This window comes from Dipteris shenzhenensis, chromosome 9, assembly GCF_047967505.1.
Source record: "Dipteris shenzhenensis isolate YYH24624 ecotype China chromosome 9, Dip_SZ_1.0, whole genome shotgun sequence".
Classification (NCBI taxonomy): domain Eukaryota; kingdom Viridiplantae; phylum Streptophyta; class Polypodiopsida; order Gleicheniales; family Dipteridaceae; genus Dipteris; species Dipteris shenzhenensis.
The window spans coordinates 50,665,004-50,686,782 of record NC_141604.1 but is presented as its reverse complement, the minus strand read 5'-3'; the positions used below and the strand labels follow the sequence as shown (position 1 = coordinate 50,686,782).

The following is a 21,779-nucleotide window of genomic DNA, read 5'->3' as shown; positions in this document are numbered from 1 at the left end:
TGCTGCCACGGAGCTGCCAGTGTGAGGTGTGTTCATGAAAAGCCCTCACTGAAGTAGGAGCTTCTAGGGCTCCATGCCTAGGGTAAGGACACATGCCACCAACTTTCCCAAGAAGGCTCTACTCAGCATCTTTGGATCTGTGATGCCAAGTCCTCCCTCCACTTGTGGTAGAATCATCGTTTGCCAAGCGACCCAGGCTATAATGTTTCTTGTTTCACCAAACATGCCCATAGAAATTCGCAGCACCTGAGCTGACCCATGCAATCCCTGTGAAAACACTAGTACGAATAAACATGCTCATAGACATTTGCACACTAAGTGCCTGAGCTGACCCGTGCAACCCATGTGAAAACACCAGTACGAGGCTATATACAATGGCGTAGCCAAGAGGACAAGAGCTCTCTATGTAAGAGAGAGTTTGGCCGAGCTCCAGTACAAGAGTTGTCGTCACACACCCTCGAGCACAGGTGCGAGTTGTTGCTCTATTGAAACATCATGCCCATCTAGCAGCCTAAGTATCTCGATGTCTGCCCCTACGGAATCCAGCGGGGCAGAAGCTGCTGGGGCTCCCCAATCCAAGACCTCCTAAATCTCCTCAGCCGCTGTTAGGAACAATTGATTTGGTCCAATTGATCTTGGCCCATAGGCCAAGCAATATTTCTCACGGCTCCCTTGACTCCCTCTAGACTCTTTGCTGTGCCCTCCATAGAGAGTGTCATCTCATTTGCAAACTCTTAAAGTGCAATAGGTCCTCCTCTTGGCAGATTAAAAGCCACAGTCCTGTGAGGTTGCTGCCTGAGAACATGGATGGGAGAACAAGGGGACAATGATTAGTGGTAGTGAACTCTTTGGACCACTGAAGTGTGTGGATTTGTTAGATTAGATACCTTTCACGTGGAGCAACCATTAAGTGGGGAGTAATCATAGAAAAGCCCGATTGGATAGGTTTTATTTATCTAGAAGTGTGGGCCTAGAAAATAGCCTAGAGAGACTGCCACAAAGAGAAAGAGGAAGGGAGCGGGAAGCCTTAGAGGGCTGGCCTGTTCCAATACGCAAGGCATGATGGCATCTTTCATTATGAGAGAGCTGGCCTGTTCCAATACGCAGTTTAAGAGAGTGGTTTTGGCCAGCACGAGTAGAGCACTCAGACAAGGTGGAGGAGGTGCCCTTCTTCTCGTATACGACTCCGTTTGGTTGGTGACTGCAATTGGAGGGTGTCGCCTGGAGCCCCTCAAGAAAGCATCACTGGATTATGGACCAGCTGCTGCAGGCCACATAAGATTTTGTACTTCTTGATGGTGGCTCATGGAGGTTTGCCTATTGGTCCATGGTTGTGGACCAGATGCACATAGATGTAGATGCCACCACTGCATGGACAAAGATTTGGAGACAGTCTCGCATTGTCTCTGGGTATGCCAACCGTGCTGAATTACAGTAAATTCTCCTTCAATAGGAGTCCAAATAACATCACTCTAGAATCCCTTAGCAAAAGCCTAAGCAGGCCAAGATAGAAGATCTCCATAAAATTTATTTTTAGAGAGAAAAACTTATCAAATACCATGACCTGAGTTGGAAATCATCATGTAATCAGTACCAACCACCACGCAAGCTCTACTCTATGGCCAAGATCATAAAAATCCAATAGAAATCATATTAATTACCACCATGGAACCAATCACCCAATCTCACGTGCCACATATGAAGATAGAAGAACCAAGCTAACTCTACAAGAAAAAGTGCAAGCAGATAACACCCCACATAGTCCACAGTTAAATCTAATCTATGAAAAGATGTGCTAGGCCAAATCGCAGATTATTCGGAAGAGTTTAGGAGCAAGTCGTTAGCATGGGAAATTTCTTAGGCCACAAATCTACAAATCGTCAGCGAGAAACTCTATGGGTTATGAAGAATCATACTTGTGATGCCCAATACAAGCTCAGGCATTGAATAAGAGGCTTTTTGTGAAGATAGCTAGCGACAATAGATGAGCTCAATGAAGCCATCCTCAATACAACCCCAAATGTAATGATGATTTTCAATGTACTTCATGCAAGCATGAATGACAAGATTATTTGCAAAATGGCAATGCAACTCTAACTGTCACAATACTATGGCCGCATCATACTATGAGTGATACAGATCGTGCATTAACTTCGTTAACCACATGCATTCCATAGTGGTTGTACTTGCTGCCTTAAACTCTGCTTCACTGGATAAAAGAAAGACTCTCGCTTGCTTGCAAGCTGATCCCAATGAGAAACAATAGCTAGATGTGGACCATCTATCATCAATGTCCCAGAATTTGTGTATCCATGAAGGACAAAGTCATAGTCATGAGCATAATGCAAACCAAAGGTGGGTGTACCACATACATAGAACCCTTTTAGCTCCATGCCAATGTGTGACTGTTGGACAATGCATAAACTGACTCCGCAACCTTGTAGCATAGGCAATGTATGGCTTCATAGGACACAAATAAATGAGGCTGCCTACCAGCTGTCTATGAATATTGTGAGCTTGAGGCCGTTCACAAGTCGAGTTAGCTATTGAGTTGCTCTTTTCCGTCTTAAATTTCTGCAAGGACCCCATGCATATCCCTTCCTTGGTTTGCCAAAAGTGAATACATAAACCCAAATCTATCATATCAAATGTGATAGACAGCATAGCTTGCACTCCACAATTTTCTCATTATTGTTGCTTGGGATTAGAATGTCATCAACATACAGTACAAGGATGATCAAATCAGACCCTACTTGCAAAACATAAAGATTGGAGTGTTCAAAAATCCTTTGGACAAGAGAAACTGATGTAATTTTGATACCATGCATCTGGTGCTTGTTTGCACCCCCATAATGTGCTTCTTAAGCCTGCACACTTTGTGCTCGTGTTCCCAAACTTCAAATCCTTGGGGCTGCTGCATATAGAACTCCTCTTTGAGATCCCCATTCAAAACCAAATTTAGCATCCATCTGGTGAACTAGCCACCCATAAAGTGAAGCTAAGGAAAATACACTGGTAGGTGTTTTGGCTACCAGACCAAAGGTTTGCTTATGGTCAATTTCCTCTTCCTATGAATACCCTTGAAAATAAGATGAGCTTTGTAATTTTCCAACGTGCCGTCTAAAGATTCATTTGTACCCAAAATGTTCTTCCCAATGCGAGAATCCACCAAGTCCCATGTGGCATTCTTTTCAAATCTCATATTTCACTTACTGGGCCCCAAGTGTTTTATGAGGGTGAGCCTTCTTCTTGGGCACTCTTGATCTACTGACAGGTGATAGAGCCCTACTCTCTTCAAGATGTACCACATATTCCTTTCAGAGCTTCACATGTTTCAGTGGACACCTCTTGGGAGATTTTGGCTAGCATTTCCTCTTGGCACATTTGGAGAGCCAGATGCACACAGGCCTTGGATGACACCCAGATACACCCATCACAGGTGTTCACGGGTATTTGGAGTGACACGGTTCACACTTTGATAGCCGTATGGGCTAGCATGCAGGGCCCTTCACGGGCAGCCTCTTCTAGGAGGACTGTATTTCTTCGAGTTTGGAGGGGTTCTCCCTTTTTCTCGGAGGTTGCTACCGGATTGAGATGGCACTATCAGCCCCAATCCTTTCTTTTTGGCTCTTGAGCTTTTCATGCATTGCATGGTGTATCCCGTTGGATGGACAAAAGCAGTAGAGCCTAATCCGCCTTCATAGCCACCCTCATCCACGTTTAAAACACAATCACAAGGCAAAAGGCATTCATTCAACATCAATGTCTCTACTCATCCAATTCATACACTGGCTCCATTTTCCCAGAAGCCAGACAACCTCAAAAAAAACCCAGTGGACCACATAGCATCAACACAAGCTCTCCTACTGACTGAGATCAAGCTCAGAAAATACATAGAGGACCCATGAAACATAAAACTCCAGAAAATGACAACTTCAGGATTGCATAACAACCATGCTCACATTTCCCCTGACAAAGTCCATGAAGAACAACCCCGGATCTCTTTGACTTCAAATAGCTAACTGCCTTGTATGCTCAAACTACCACCCTCTAAGAGAACCCACACCAATAGACACATAAGCACTGCACCTTTGGACTGCAACTACAAGCCTTTTACTACCCATAGTTCCCATCGGTATCCTTAAAGCTGAGGTGAGCTAAGTTCAAGCATCACAGCTTGCCATCCTCGAGCTCTTAACAGCCAAGGTCTCTACAAGACTCCAGCAAGAGCAACAGCAAAGGTCTCTACAAGACTCCAGCAAGAGCAACAGCCATAACCCATCACGTGAACACAGTCACCACTGCCGCCTTCCTTGCATACAAATCTGTCTTTTTCCATGTGACCACCTCCTCTATCAAAAAGCCTCCAGCCCGATCAGTCTTCTCTCTTGGACCTGATGTACACACCCTCCTCACAGTCGCGTTGGCCTTCCAAGTAGCTCTCTTTTCCGTAGTCCTCCTGCTCATACATGACCTCCGCTATCCTCCATGAACCTCTAGACCTAGCTCCTTCAATCCAAAAAGCTCCCAGCCATGCAATGGACGTCCTTCCAACCGAAACACAGCTCGCCATAGTGGAGCTCTTCAACTATCGAGATCCCCACAGAACCATGCAGGCCCCCTTCCTTTCGCATCCTCCTCCAAGCTCACGTCTTCCTCCTGCAGTCGCTCCACGTAACTCCCTCCTTCTCCTCTGATGGTGCCCTCTTAGCGACCCCCAAACCCGATAGGCATTGCTGTAGCCTCCTTCCTTTGGTCCTCACGAAGCTAGCCAACACCGTGGCTTCATTCGTCCTCACGGAGCACCCAGAGAGCATCTGCGCCAGGGCATGCAATCGGAGATTTACCCCTCCGTCACATACGTATCCTTCCCCGTCTACTCCCTGTCGCTCACAGCCTCTCGAACATCTTGTAGCCCTCCAGCTCCCAGAACCTACGACCACCTCTAAACAATCATGGAGTTCCTGCAATCGAGTCGCCTCCAATAACTCAAGCTCCTACAACTTGTTGCTACAAGATCACCTGCTCCATCGCTCACTAACTCCAGCACTCCATCCCTCTCTCCAAAAGCCTCAGCCCACGCCCATATGGTGGAATACGACCTGCAGTAGCGACGCTCTCTGCCAGCCCAAGGCCTCTCTGCGTATGTGACTTCCAGCAAGCCTCCCTCTCTGTCGTCTGAGATCCTTCGAGTGCCCACGATCCCTTCATGAACTCACAGTTCCGCTCCCCCAGCTAGACCGTCGGATACTCCTCCTTCCCCCCTCTGCGCTTCGTTCGCCGTCACCTTCATCAAGAAGAGCCTCCCTTCACGTGAAGCTTCTAGACCAGATCTCCCCTTCATCACGTAGCCACGTGCATGCATGCTCCTTTCCAAATCAATTTAACCACCTCAACAATGGTATTTTACCACTCTCAAAGATATTCCCTTAAATTCATACACCAAGGCACTTAAGCACATATTCATTGACTATGTGCACACAAATACATGCCACCAGTCATTTAGCATTTAATTGCCCACCGACCATTCACATATGATGAGCACAATCCCGACCCTCGATACCATGAAGTGCTCGAAAGCTGCTTACACAAAATCTGATTGAACGCCAGCAAGCACACACACAAGTTGAACATCACACATGTACATATGTACAAGACAAGTTTGGGGTTTTCAAAATTCTTCACACACCGTATTCCCGTATGGAGCTTGCTCTAACGGTTTTCTTTAATACTTAATAGAAGTCTCTTTTTTGCAAAAAGAAATAAATCTCATATTTCATGGCCTTTTGCAATGAGGATGATCCTTTTTCCATGAGGGATTGAAGTTCAATTTCCGCATCCATAACAGTGCTCATTAATGCATAGTTGACCTCTTGATTGGCTTTGCCTTGTGGATGCCCTTGTCCTTCCCATAGAAAGTTGACCTGGAATGTCCTGAAGGGTCAATCTTGCCCGGTGGTGGTTTGCTGGCTGTCCCACCTTCACTTTGTGTTTCACGAAGTTTGTACATGATGGGCTCAGAAGCCAATGGTTGCTGTTCATCGCAATAATTTTATGCTCGTCTGAAACATTTGAGATGGGAGACTCTACCTCATCAAGCTTTGAGCTTTGCTTTTATAAAACTGAAGCATATGCCACTGATCAAAAAAGTCTGAAGAATGTTAGCCTTGTACCCATAAAATGCCTGAAATGGAGTGATGTTGACCAATACCGGCATCTTTTTTAAAAGTGTATGTGGCTGTAATTACAGCCTTGTTTATAACAAATTCTTATCTCCATAAGTAAACTATCCTTCTCTCTGCAACCCCATTTTGTTGTGGAGTGTCATGCACTAACATTTGATGCTTGATCCCATGTTTCTTCAAATATTATAGCAGTAGACATATACTCCGCCCCTTTATCACTTTTCAGTGCTTTGATATGGGAACTAGTTTGATTCTCAACCCAAGCCTTGAATTCAAGAAACCGGTGAAACACCTTAGATTTTTCTTTCATGAGAAAGATACATGTGAACTGAAACAAAATACCGCTATGGGTGAAAATGCTTATAGGACCACAAACATCATTGTGCCAAGTTGCAACCTTTGTGTAGCTCTCACCGAGCAATCTTTGGGAAAAGGCAGCCAAAGCAACTTTCCAAGCACACATCCTTCATAAAATCTAAAACAGGCTGCTGTAATTTAAGCATCCCCTCAACCATGTTATGATTGAACGAATATGCCAAACTTCTATGACGGACATGACCAAACCGAGCATGCCAAAGTGCAATTATTGAAGACTCTGAGATAGCCAAAGCATGCAGGGATAAAGGTTCTGCATTAAGCTTGTAAAGACCCCTTTCATGTGTGCCGGTCGCAACCACCTCATAACCCTTTTTTGGATTTTTTATTCTGCATTGAACATCTTGAGAACTCCACCAACATATGTTGGTCATGAGCAATGGCTGGAATAGAATTAAGATTCTTTCTCAAATCTAGAATATACCACGCATCACGTATGTATTTTTGCCTTGCCATTGGCCAATACAATGGGAATATCACCAACCTCTGTGATGTCTTAGGAAACTTGTTGGCACATGTAACCTGCCTTCTAAGAACATCTTTGATGCTTCACCACTCCATGCGAGGAGTCATGTGGTTGGAAGCGCCACTACCTAAAAACCAAATATCGTTGACTGAAAATGAGGCATCAAGTAAAGGACTTTTATGTCCAACCTACATGGGTGTCCCTCCTGCAAGAATCTCATCAATTGTGGCAAAGACAAAATCCTTATCGTCTTGCACACAATGAGCCCACAGTTGCGAATTGGTGTTCTCATTGGTTAGGTGCAACAAAATTACTGCTAGAATTGCCCTGTCTCTTTCTTTAATTTTCAATTCTCTGTTGACATTCTGCAATAAAGTGACCAGGCGGCTGCTTGCAATAATTGCATATACCATTTTTACATTTCCATCCTTGCTATGGGAAACTAATGCTTGCTCACCATACTTGCAAGCATGGGAAATTTTGGAAACCCTTCCTCTTACAATAACAAACCCACCAGCGCATCAAATGAGACTGGAGCGGCGAGCCACCTCAGGGGGATACTCCATGAAGTAACAAACGCTCATATGAAGGGGCCATGCTGTTGAGACATTGAGACCAATTTTGTCTCTTCAATGGGCTCGCCAATATATCAAAGTAATCCCTCAAATCTGCAATATTTAGCACACCCTCCATCATGGATTGACCATCTTGCATTTTGAGCTCTTTAAGTTGATTGGCCAAAGCAATGACCCTTGCCTGATTCTTAACATGATACATGCATGTCAATATATCCCTAGCATCCTTTGCATGTGTGCACAACTGGATATTTTTAATAATATGCCTCTCCGGACATTCCTCTGATCAAATCCTCCATGGAAGAAGGGGATGAACTGGAAGAAGAGACATGATTGCTTGCCTTGCTGGCAATAGTAAGAGCAAGAGTTCTTTCATCATCCCCGAAACTATATCCAGCAAAACTTTCCCAACCAAAATATATTAGCTTACTCTCTCCAGGCTAAAAGAAATCCAAAGCTCTGATACCAATTGTAGGTGGAGAACTCCATAGCACTAAAAGTGTATTTCACAACAACTCAACTGAGGTAGAATGAAAGTAAAAAGGATGGGCTATATATTGAACCCATAAACAAGAAAAATAATAAACTTTAGCTAATTATACTAACACTAGACCACATAACCATACCATTGCATATGCTCCTACAGATGCAGGGTGCTAGAGCATGTACATGTGGCTAGCAAGAGGCAGAAGCGAGCCAAGAAACATGAAGCATGAGATGAGAAATAAATATATACGGTTTATTACTGGTGGCTGCAGTGAGGAGTTAATCATGGCAGGCATCCTGCATGGACTGTGTCGTGACAATGACATAAGTGAACCCCAAAATGCAAGGTTGCATAAAGTCGATGATTTTGTTTGATCGAAGGGCTATTGAAAAGGGAGGGATCCAAGTGGGGGGCCTAATGCCAATATTTATTCTCTTACAATTTGTGATGCTAATTGACCTGCGGAAGCAGAGAAAAAACATCGGAAGACAGGAGTTTACTTGGAGAGCAAGAAAATGATAGACCCTCGAACTCGCAGGATTGCAAAACAAGACTTGTATGTGGAGCCATAACATATTGTGGCTTTCTCACTGTTTTCTGTACATTGAGTAATTCCTCCACTGCCTGCATGATATTGAAAATATTCACTGTCATAAGCTCAAATAACAAGCAAAGTAGCCAATCAACTGTGCACACTGGTCACTATCATATGATAACATCAACAAAACAACCCTAAATAATGTCAGTGCACTCTATATATAACCTCTTCCAGATCCTTTTATTAGAGATAAAAAGTTCAATGGAAGAAATAAGAACAAAACTCATTCAGCTGTACAACTGCAAAAGATCCCACTCATAACAAACAGTGGCAATTCAAAATCAAGCTGCATCAAGCGCTTCAAACACAATGCATCCACTGTGTTGTCCCAAATGGTTTTGAGAATGAAACTCATCAGAAAACGAGAAGGTTTCTCAAGATCCAATACATGCATCAATCCATACTGTGAATGAATGTGACAATATCAGAGTGCAAAGCAATTCCCAGATGTAGTCTCACACATAGGGACCAAAAAATGCATTTTGTCAAGTCAACAGCGACGAGAAGTTTCTGGCAGAAACATCTCTATGAAACATGCAAAACGTGGCACTTCCAGAGGAAACAATTTTCTCCCTTTTGACTTTTTTAAAAAAGAAATTGGTATAGTTTTATTGGGGGGTTGATTCTTTGTTTATGTATGTGTATGTGTGTGCACTGAGTACTATAGTCTATGCATGTGCCCTATTTCTTGTATGTATATATGTTTTTGGTTTGTTTAATCATATGTATGTGTGCGCACAATGCACTATACTCTGTCTGTATGTGCAATGTGTGTGCACTGTGTACATAGTCTATGTATATGCACTACTTTTTGTATGTGTAAGTGGTTTTTGAATTTTTATCGTGTGTGTGTGTGTGTGCGCGCACACACACTGCATTTTAGTGTGCCGGGATGAAAGATAACAGAGGCAAGATTTCTCATCTTGTGGGCTTGAGTCCTCCCCACTGACATGCATCATATTTTCTGATGTAGGAGTAGCAATCTTAAAAAATCTTGGGCCAGTTCTTGATTATTCTAGGGGTTTCGTAGAAGCTAGATGTATGCCGCTCACACCAGCATGCACATCCTGAGGCGGAAGCATAATGTACACATACCATGAATCGTCCTCAGCTCATGCAATTGCCCAGTCAGTTTTTTTTTCCCAAGAAAACGACTTCCATTGAGTATGAAAAAAGCCCCAAGAGCAGGGTTTTCAAGGCAAGAATACACCATGCGTAGCACGCAAAAAAACCACACAGGGTCAAGCCCTGGTCAACAAACACCCGGGGTTTACGCTGAAAGTGCCACCTCAAACCTGTAGTGACCTCTGAGAAAAGGACATCCTCTTGACTCCCTGAGAAAAAGGTCCTCCTGCAAAAGCAGCCCCGGATGACCCTTCAAGACTCAACGGTTGACAAGATGACATCAAAGTGTGTAGAGTGTCTGTTCAAATACCGGCCATGGTGTGAGAAGAATGGACTTGGGAACCACAAAGTGCTGGATCTCTAGATAAGCCACGATCAATGCTTGCTATGATCTCCCAGCAAGTGTGCCATATCAGCTCAGTACTTTGGCAACAGCCAGTTCATCACATCAGTGATACACTTGGCGAATTGCTCTCTCGATTGGATAAAAGACAATTGCATACATCATTTCAAAATCCATCACTGGTGCTTTCATCTTTGACATGGAGCATATCATGTCCTTGGACGCATTTTCCACTATCACTAGTTCAGACAAGCACTTCAAACATCAGTAGACTACAATATCAGTTAGGTTATGCTACTTTGCATACTACTGGGATTTAGTTATCCATTGGAACAATATATAGAGAGCATAATATTACTATGTATACAAACAATGATATCCTTGCTAGGTTGGCATTGGGTGTATGCTTTCAGCATTCTTCTCTTCAAGTCGTCAAATGAGAACTGTTTAGGCCCTTGTCTAGACAAAGGATCCTCTTTTAGTAAACAAAATACACATGAATGCCATAGCGACATCAGCACACAATAGGATGGACGTCATCTATGCAGTCCGGAGCAGTATCATGTATGGTCAAGATGATGACTAGGTGGACAGAGGAGATCATGCGCACTTTATTACCAACCTTTTTTGGCCTATACATTGATGAGCTCAAGAGCTCAAGTCCTTCATCATGACACTAGGCAGAGCAGGCTCTCCTTTAGCTGGATCTCTGATCCCAATTCTACTATTTGGTTCTACTCTCCTCATCAGTAGAGGGCCTCCAGCAACCTTGGATGCAATTCATACTTCTTGAGAGACACAGGATCTACGGTCACCCTTGGTAAAACCAAGCTCATGATTTTCAACACATCTTGAGCAGCCACACATCGAGAGCAGTTCACCTTCAACAGGGTAACGGTTGAGATTGTTGCATCTTATACATACCTAGAAGTCCTCTTTTCTGGCCCAATCTTCACAATGAGACTAGCTATGCAGGCCGATTTGAGCTGCACTTGCGAAACTTAAGTGTCAATGCTTTTGATCACCATTTTAAAGACCCAGAACCAAGTCTGTCGTATTCAACTCTCTCATTCGTGCAGTTGTGATGTATGGCATTCCCTTTTGGAGGGCAGATCTATCTCTGAGATAGATTGGTACTTGTTCCTCCTCTCAGGCCCGTAGCGCTGCCGTAAAATATTTCATACAGCTCATACACCCCTCTGCTCCAACTGTACACCCTCTTAAACAAGACACGGAGAGAGCAGGGGTTGGAGGGGGGGGCACGGGGGGGCAATGCCTATTTTCTTCATTCAACTTGAGTTGGGCTGAGCCCTTGGCCCAACTCAAAGGTTAGTCCCACCTGGGGGTACCTCAGAAGGGCAAACATGGAGCAGATGGAATTTCCCCAAATGAAGGTCTTTGCTGCTTTGACCCAACAGGCAAATATTCATACTCTGCCATTACCTCCCCTCCTACAGCAATCCCCTTTGAGAATAGACACCAAAGACATTACAACAGGCCTATAAGCATTTCAAGATTGTAGGAGCAGATCTTTCAGCTACAACAACAAACTAGAGAGGTCAAGCTTTGACTTGAGGCAGTAATGGAGAAGAAATTCCATAATATGGAAAGTACCACAACTTGTTTATACTGTTCAAGAAATGATCAACACTGAAATGAAGTCAATGAAAGAAGAGATGATAGCAGAATTGGATATCGTGGTTAACAAAGTCGACCTTTATGAGGAGATCACAAAACGTAAGGCAAGATCTAACATTGCCATCTCCTCCTGTACCACAATTTGTTTCTACTGTTCAAGAAATGATCAACACTGAAACGAAGTCAATGAAAGAAGAGATGATAGAAGATTTGGACAACGTGGTTATCAAAGTCGACCCTTATGAGGAGATCACAAAACGTAAGTCACGATCTAACATTGCTTTGATCTTGCTTATTGGGGGACTGCGAAATGGATGGTAAAATGAAGAAGGCTATACAAAAAAAAAAATCAACAGCCTCGTAGAGAAAATACCTAGTGTTGAATGGGACTTTGATGAATATGTGAGGTCAATCAGAAGAGGTCTTACATGCTCAAATTGTTTGTAAAAAAAGATGAAGTTTCTAAGGTTAACTCACAAATTAAAAGGCACTCAGATTTGGATCTCAAAAGAGCTCACTTAGAATCAACTTGAACAAAGATACTTGGAACTCACCAAAGTAAAGGAAGCTAGGGAGAAGGGCAAATGGGTTGTTTACAGAGAAGGGGAAGCACTTCTCAGGGAATTGAAATCTACTCTCAGTCTTACAATGATGTAAATGAAAGCCATATTCTGTTAGCATTAGAAAATAGCTATGCTTTACACTAATAGTGGAGATGCCCATGGAGATGCTTCATGCACTCTCATTTGGGGATCAAGTGTAAAAGCTGCTCATCGGTCCCACAGGTCTTTTGAGTCTTCTGCGGATGTTAATAGGATGAGTGCACATAGTGGTCAGAAAATGGCAGTCTTGAATTGTAATGGCACCCTCTGGTCTAACCCAGGAGGTTTCTTGGAGACATACACTGACAGGGACACACATGAGAGCCCAGAGAGAGGGCTGCCCACGGTGACACCATAGGAGGGAACTGAGGCGGGATAGTGGAGTGCGAGGCTCTAGGGGCGCGGCTGTCCTCTTCAAATCAGCCCTCGGGCCACTCCTCTCAGTGGTAAGGAAGGAGGAGCATGCACGGCACATGTGGATTAGGATTCAGCTATGAGAGGCACGTCCCATCTTCATTGTAGTGTGCTACTTCCTCCCGGATACATCATCCTATGCATGTGAGATTACTACAGAGGGGAACAGCCCATATGAGAGTATACACACGATGATATCACAGAGTTCTCTAGACAGGGTGACACTCTCCTCCTTGGTGACTTCAATGCATGCACAAGGGACAGCCAGGTGGGGCTACTTGACATTGCATCTGACTCCCTCATAGTACCAGAGTTAGATGCAGCCGAGCTTGGGATAGTGAGACACTCAGCAGATGCACCACATGTGACAGGATATGGGAGATACCTACTTGAGATGGAAGCAGTTCATGATTTGATCATATATAATGGTATGTAGAGATGGCCATCATCCGGTGGGCTCACTTGTTTCCCACGTGGAGGGGAGACAAGCATAGTGGACTACCTGATAGGCTCCCTTGCCTTCGTACCTCAGATCCACGACTTAATTGTTACAACCAACCGCCCCCCCCCCCCCGGTGCTGACCACTCATACTTGTCATTCTGTATCTCCACTACCAAGCTAGCCACAGAGAGAGTACTCTAGGCACCCACTCGGATCCACGTTCACTTTGATTGGGCTCTCAATCCGGTTTACGTGAGTCTCTTAGCTCGACAGCTTCCGACCCTACATGGAGCTGAGGTAGACCTTGCTTAGGTTTCAGCCACCTTGACTTCAGCAGTCCACGAGGCTGCCATCGTATCGTTCCCCACAACTCGACCCACACATGCCCCTGTTGGGAAGATGCCTCAGAACCCTTGGTATGATGATGAATGTAAAGAGATGAGAGCTCACCTCACACACGAGCAAGCCCTAGGAAACCTGACCTCATCTAAGGCGCACCGTATCTCATGTCGAATGACACAACATAAGAAGCGGACCTTTCTCACCCGCAGGATGCATGAGCTGGTCGGATCGTTTCGAGGGGGGAGACCCAACTATCGGCTGGGGACTCCTATTAGAGAGGAAGTGGCCCATCCCCGTCATAAACCCGGAGATTTGGCACAGATATACATGCTCCTTATACGACATCCCAGGTAAGATGCCACCAGATATGTCCTCTTTGCCCAGACCCACAACTTGTCACTTGTTCACTACATAGGAAGGTGAGGGATGCCCTCCTCCGTCTGTAGAACCGGAGAACACCAGACCACGAGGGGCTACGTACAAAGCACTTCGCACATGGATAGGAGGTCTTAGCCCCAGTTCTAGCGCAATTGTTCAACCATGCAGTATGCCACGGTTTCCCACCTACTTGGAGCACTACCACCATTGTACCGATGCATAAGGCGGGAGACCCCATGGATATCGAGAACTACCGCACTCTCATGATTGGCCACACTCTGGCTAAGATTTATGGATCGGTACTAGGGAGGGCGATCAGTAGCCATACAGAGGGCCATGGACAACAGGCTCTTGGACAAGCAGGCTTCTAGAGACAGCACTCCACACTGGACCACATATTTTACCCTGAGAGCCATCATTGAGGAGGCAAAGTCAAGGTGCCAGAAGATCTACACTTGCTTCGTGGAATTTTAGAAGGCCTTTGACACAATCCCATGCTCTCACTTGATCAGGCGACTACAGGAGCTATATCTCCCAGAGGTCATGATTTGGGGAGTCATGAGTCTATATGAGTCCATCAGAGGGCGATCACCATGACACCTCTCTAGGTGGACGCCCTCTTCCAAACCATGACTTTCTTACACAGAGTTTGGACCCTATCCCAGTGGAGACTTCCGAGACTAGCACTGGAGTCATCCCGACGACTAGCAGAGAGAGGCTTTGATACAGCATGGTATGCGCGGGTGTCCACATGGTTTGACAGGCACAGCATCCAGATGGATAGGCTCCCCCCCTTTCAGTACAGCATGGATGCACCACTTGAGCTCATTCCACATGATGAGATTAACCGTATCATACGGTTAGACCTTCTTCAGCTCCATACATCTCGAGCATGGGGGGAAGACCAGGAGTTCCCCACTAAGACCCAGTTCTATCATGACCACCTTCTAAGGCTATCGAAGCATGGTCTCATCACTAGGCCCTAGTACCTGGAGGATAGGAGAGTCTCACACGCATTGCGGATTGTTATCGGACACATAAAAGTCTCGTCCCACCAATTGAGGATTGAGGTAGGGAGAGCTGCCGGCATACCTAGAGAGCTGGTAGTCTATAGACTATGCACAATGGGGGAGGTCAAGACAAAGGAGCATTTTCTATGCATCTGTCCAGCCTGCTATGAGATCCAAGGGCGATACCAGTGTCTCTTTCAAGAGGGGCTTGGCTTCGGACCACTCACATGGCTGATACATTTCCTCGACCAGGTTGCATTGAGCTCTACCTGATTGAGATGCGGAGACACAGAGATTTCCTTTTGGTAGGCTAGAGAGCAGCTACAGATTATGCCTCAAGACCTCGAGCCAAACCGAGCGTAGACGCATCACTGATTTTAATGCATCCAAGCCAGCACCAAATGAGACCGAGGGGGAGGAGCTCAAGGAGACGAGAGCACTATCGATCAGCAGTGAGACCCGTCACCAAGATGTGGCTGGGCGAGAGATGCGGAGACCACACAGCACGTGGGGCGACTAGAGCATGCACGATTGAGGTCCGGCCTATCTCAGCCCTCCTCAGAGGGGACCACCAGAGAGGAGGCATTACTCTCGATGTAGCCCATCGAATACAGAGATCCATGAGACCGCACCCCTTGCCACCGCGGGAGACAGCCCAGCAGGCGCAGATACGTGAGCTCTTTACATCACATCAGAGTGCCATCAAGGAGCCTGGTTATATAGAACTTGCACATGTACTTGGAGCTCTGGCTCTAAGCAGCACCTGATTGCTCTTTTATTACTAATTTGTACTAGTTTTGGTATTTTTAGCGCTCAGCAAGGGCCTTAGTGAGCCCTTTGCTTCAGCCCACAGTGGCTTGTATGAGTTACATATATTTTGTACTTTGTCTGATAAACCCGCTAACCTCTCCCGCTAGCCCCTCCGCTCAGTCTCTACCCCTCTACTAGCCTCCTCTGCTCAGCCTCTCCACTAGCCTCTTCAGCTAGCCCCTCCGCTAAGCCTCTCCGCCTCAGCCAACCCTCACCTGCTCTGCCTCCCCTCCGCTCAGCCTCTCCGCCTCAGCCCCCCCTCACCCACTCAGCCTTTAGCTAGCATCCAGCTCAAGAAATATAGTTGTTCGTTTCCAGCAGTATGACAAAGCTCCAAAGCTGAGTACAAGCTTCACGTTCAGGCCACCTTCGAGCTTGGTAGTCTTCATGCTTCACATCCTGAGGCTATATAGCTTCACGCTTCACTTCCTGAGGCTCTACACGCTTCACACTTCTGAAGCCTCTCTCTCTCTCTCTCTCTCTCTCTCTCTCTCTCTCTCTCTCTCTCTCTCCACTCGCTCCTCCGCCCGCTGGCGCTACTGCTGCTCCCGCTGCTGCTACTGCTGCGCCTCCCATTGATGCTGCGCGTTGCCCCTCCCGCTAGCAGCCTCCCTCCACCTAGGCTCCTTGCCTAGGCCTAGGACCTCCGTCCCTCTCCGCCTCAGCCTCCTTGCTCCTTGCTCTACCCCTCCCGCCTAGGTCTCTCCACCTAGGCTCGCCCCTCCCTCTTACGCCGCCTCAACCTCTCCACCTCTAACTGCCACCTCCAACTACACCCCCTCGTCCTGGGCATGCCTCCCGCCATGGGGGGGGGGGAGCTGGTGCTCCCACTCCGGGCACTAAGACTTGCACCAAAGAAGACACAAATCAGTCCAAGAGAAATGGGGAACAAAGCCAAGAAAGACGACAACAACAACAAAAAGCAAACGACACAACTGAAACTTGAGAATGTGAACACACGTTACAACCGAAGTGGACTCGGGGTAGACAGCAAAGCAAAGGCGGGACCCACCTCAGCCTCAACTTCAGCCTCTATCTCTACTTCGACTTCAGCCCCCGCTACAGTTTCAGTTTCAGTTCTAGCCTCAGCCCCCTCTTTCTCTACTTCGACTTCAGCCCCCGCTTCAGTCTCAGCTCCAGTTCCAGTCTCGGCTCCCTTTGCATCCTCACTTTCGACTTCAGCTTACACTTCAGCATTAGTTTCAGCTACAGCCCCCACATCCCCAGCTACAGCTTCATCCACTATCAGTGACATACTAATGCCCGTGGCGCCGGTTGCTTCCTTCCCTTCCTCTCTTGTTACAGCTCTTGCACCACTTATGACACCTACTTCAGAGGTGTCACACACTGCTCCGCATCACGCTTCACTCTCCCCTCTCCCTCTCAGTCAGCCCACGCTCCCACATCCCATTGGAACTGCCTCATCCATTCCACTGTCGTCTCCGTTCCTCACCCAGTTCACCTAGTCACCGTCTAGCTTCTGGACTCAGCCCCACACTTTCATGCCACAGCCATCACAATTTCAGCTAGGACACGGGTGGGCCGATACACTAGAGTCCTAGGAGACCTTGCTCATGGAGATACATAGTTTCCATGAGTGCGAGATGGAGCTGACCCGCTTCGCACAGGAGTAGGTCCACTTCAACCAGGAGCAAAACCGCATCATATAGGAGCAGGCTCGGGCCATCTGGGAGCAGACTGATCTCATTCAGGGACTCAGATAGGATATCCTGTAGCTCCGGCAGGAATGAGGACCTCATCCCTCTATAGGTTGAGAAGAGACGCTCTTTGCTGCAACAACGGGATCGGGTCCGGAAGGAGGGGAAGTGGGCAGTGGTACAAGAGGGACGACTTCTTATAGGCCCCCGTAGGACACCTGTCCCCTCCCCTACATAGGGAAGCGGGGTCTATGAGACTCACATATCCAAGACCCTATCCTACACCATTTGTAGCTGTAATGCTACCTTATGGTCAGAACCAAGGAACTTCTCGGAGTCCTATACAGGTCACCACATAGTCTTTTAAACAGAGACACATCAGAGTCCAGGAGCGCCCACTTCCAGTAGTCAGCGGATATACATGGGAGTTTGCCTACAGAGATGAGACGAGGGATACAAGGGGAGTTCGAGGTTCAGGTGGAGTTGTAGTCCTTTTCAGATCCACACTTTTGGGGACCATTTCAGTAGAGCAGAGAGATGTCCATTCCAAGTTTCTTTGGATCCGGATTCGGGGGTGGATCCGGATTCGGCACATGGACAGACGAGATCTATTTGTTGCACTTTGCTACTCCCCCCCGAGACCTCCCACTTTGCCAGAGATATCCGAGGTGAGGATGAGACATACCCATTTGCTGCTCTTTATCAGTCCATCGTTGACTTCTCTAGTCGTGGAGAAGTCCTCCTAGTGGGGGACTTCAACGCAAGGATAGGCGCCCGTCAAGTACCATTCGTCAACTTCAAGGATGATTCTACTCTACTTCCAGACATTGACCTTGAGGAGGCAGGTATGCTACAGGTTTTGGCTGACAGACGAGGTTCATTCACATCTTATGGGCAGGCCCTATTAGACCTCAGCACAATGCATGATCTCATTATCTATAATGGTCTTGACAGATGGCCCGCCTCAGGTGGTTTCACGTGCTTTTCACATGGGGGAGGCTCCAGCGTTGTTGATTACATCATGGGATCCCCTGCATTCACATCTCGCATCACTGACTTCACTGTAGCACCTCTCCCTCCAGGGGCTAATCATACCTATCTTTTCTTTAGCATCTCCACTCCCCACTGAGTTCTTACTCCACCTACCACCACGATATACACTTTGACCGTGATCACTCACCTACTTACTCTGGCCATCTGTACATACTTCTCGCTTATATTGACTTCATACCCCTTTTAGAGAATCGTGCTGCCCTGGTCACCCACTCACTACAAGAGGCTGCCCTTCACGCTTTCCCCCACACCACCAGCTCCACCCGCCCACCACCCCCTGGGACCGTATCATGTAATAGTTGGTACGATGATGAATGTAAGGCTTTACGCCATCATCTTAGATTCAAAACAAAAAACAGTCTTCCGAGCGCACCAAATACGCTACGCGAGTACTATAGACTGGTACGGAGGAAGAAACTAGACTTCGTTCGTCGAAACGAGAAGGAGCCACTGAACATTTTATTTATTTAGTAACAACTCTAAGGACTTCTGGCGGAGATTTCTAGGACGGTCCCCCTCACCACTCACTGACACTCAGATCTGGTTTGATTATGCACGCACACTTTATGACATCCCAAATCAATCAGTCCCTAACCTCTCACACATGCCACACCCCACATCCTGCACCCTCTTCACTAGAGGAGGGGTAAAGGATGCCGTAATGAAACTTCATAATGGCCGAGCGAAGGATCATGAGGGGCTATGCACCGAGTTCATTGCATATGGGATTAACCTCCTAGCCCCGATCTTAGCAAAGCTCTTTAATGAAGCTGTTTGTTTGGGGTTTCCACGCACCTGGACCATTAACACTATCTAATAGGCAGGGGATCCCATGAGCCCGGAGAATTACAAGACCATTATGATTGGACATGTCATGTCTAAGGTTTATGCATCAGTACTTGATTCCGAGGTTAGCAGATTTGCAGAGTGTCGAGGACTTAGAGCAGCAGGACAAGCCGGATTCCGGCGTGATCATGGTACCATGGACCACATTCTCATCCTCAGATGTATCATCGAGGAGGCGAGGGCACGGAAGTAGAGGGTTTATTGTTGCTTTGTGGATTTTTGCAAGGCATTTGACACGGTTCCGAGAGCTCGCCTCATACGGCGCCTACACACTGGAGTTGCTCTTCAGAGTGTCTTCCAGCAGCAATAGGGGTGGCCGACTGTAAATATGAAGGCGGAATCTGAAAAACAACCTCAACCAAACCAGAAATCATGAAAAACAGTGTGGCGGTTGGTTCTAACAGTTCTTTGAAGTCAAAATGACCTTGGAGAAGCGTCGAAATGAGGTGGCGCCTGCCCCAACAGCAGCTAGGATCCTGAACACTTGAAGAAGAGTGGTCATCCAGCCCAAAACACAGTCTTCATGACAAAAAACGGGAGGAAAACAGTTCGAAAATTGAGGAAGACAAGTCGCCCAACAGTCGCCTCTTCCTCTCCAAAGTAGATCAGCTCCAAAGTCTTCAGTGGCAGCTCCAATGTCGATGTAGATCAGCTCATGGAGAGGCTAAGGGTGAGGAGAGACTTGAGTTATGACCAGGAGATCATTTGGGCTGTCATGGCACTTTACAAGAGAGTTTTAGCCAGAGTCCCCGGGCAAGATCTGGGTGGACAGACGAGATCATGAGCACTATCAAGGTCAAACAAGGGTGTCCTTTATCGCCTACCTTGTTTGGCCTCTACATTGACGAGCTTGAGACAGTGATGCAAACACGGGGGGGGGGGGGGTAGGTTGCTCTCTTGCGGGCACGTTGATCCGGATATTACTCTACGTAGATGGTGTGGCTCTCTTGCCTTCCTCAGCAAAGGGGCTCCAGAGACACCTTGACGCACTATAGATCTTTTGTGAGTCTCATGATTTGAAGGTCAACCTGGGTAAAACCAAGGTCATGATCTTCAATACATCTCGAGACATCATGCACCAGGAGCAATTCACATTTGATGGCTCACCTGTTGAGATAGTTTCATCATACACATATCTTGGGGTTATCTTTTCCGGACCCATCTTCACTATGAGACCCGCAATGCAGGCACGCTTGAGCAGAGGGTATGCTTCATTGGCCAGACTAGAGAGGCAGTGCTTCCGCTCGCACTTTCAGGATCCACGTACCAAGGAGTTGCTTTTTGACTCCTTGGTTCGCCCAGTGGGGATGTATGGCAGCCCATGTTGGGAGCCAGACTTGTCAGATATAGAGTGGGCCCGTGTGGAGCAGCTACAGGTTCTCATATCATCAAGGATGATTTGTGGTAAGCCATCCGTTCCTCACCAGATCATTCAGGATGAGTTTGGGTCACCCCCTTTACAGCTAGATGCTGCATTTCAGGTCATCACGTATCTATACCGAGTCAAGGAGTATGGGGATTACACCTCTGGGCGTAGCAGGCTACCATGGATAGCTCTATCCTCTTCTATGGCACTTGTAGCAAGTGGGGACCAGAGGTGCTGGTATGCACGCACAAAGAGATGGTTTAAGCGACTAGGGCTCCACATGGATAGACTACCTCCCTTCCAATACAGCATGGATACTCCATTTTCTCCCCTCCTATCACACAAGGTCAACTAAGTTATCCGTGAGGATCTATTACAGCTACACACATTCAGGACCTGGTTGGGACCGAGTGAGCTCCCAGTGAAGCTTAGCTTCTACAGAGATCACTTCTTACATATCACAGCGGAGGGTTTCATTGACCCACCAGGATACACGCAGAATCATCTACCCCACTCGCTGAGGATCTCTCTTGGGCAGTTCCGAGTCTCTTACACACAAACTTCGTATCGAGAGCGGGAGAGCAGAGCGACTACCTAGGGAGAGGCGTATATGCACATTGTGTGACATGCAGGAGGTTGAGACAAAGGAGCATTTCATCTTCAGGTGTCCCGTTTACTATGAGATCCGAGGGCGTTTCTAATGCCTCTTCAAACTCAGCTATGGGATTTTGGCCCGTTTCCTCTCCTACCCAGACCAGCGGTGTTTTGTAGGTTTCATTCATGAGGAACTTAGACACCGCGAGAGGATACTCCGAGCACGGAGACAAGAGCAGACTTCTTCCTTGGTTGATCCCTCTCAGAGCTCTATCACGGAGTTCTTCCAGCCAGATCACATGGACTCCCATGAGACGAGGCCTCGACATGACCATGACCCGGAGCCTGTGACCCGACAGCTCAAACAGAGGGTTAACACACAAATCACACTTGGGGACATCCCCTCCTTGTTTAGAGTCGAAGCCCGACCGATGGGGGTCACAGCCCTGGTTAGACGCAGAGCTACGACCAG

The 21,779-nt window shown here is 46.9% G+C and overlaps 1 protein-coding gene across 13 annotated transcripts in view; it reads right to left on the bottom strand.

Annotated features, from left to right (window-relative positions):
- Positions 1-21,779, bottom strand: part of LOC147898793 (Pseudouridine synthase family protein) — a 126,400-nt gene that overhangs the window by 27,056 nt on the left and 77,565 nt on the right. For all 13 annotated transcript variants that reach the window (XM_087379788.1, XM_087379786.1, XM_087379785.1 and 10 more), the window contains one exon: positions 8,589-8,712. In XM_087379788.1, the coding sequence (XP_087235914.1) occupies positions 8,589-8,712 (124 nt within the window). The remainder of the gene's footprint in view (positions 1-8,588; positions 8,713-21,779) is intronic.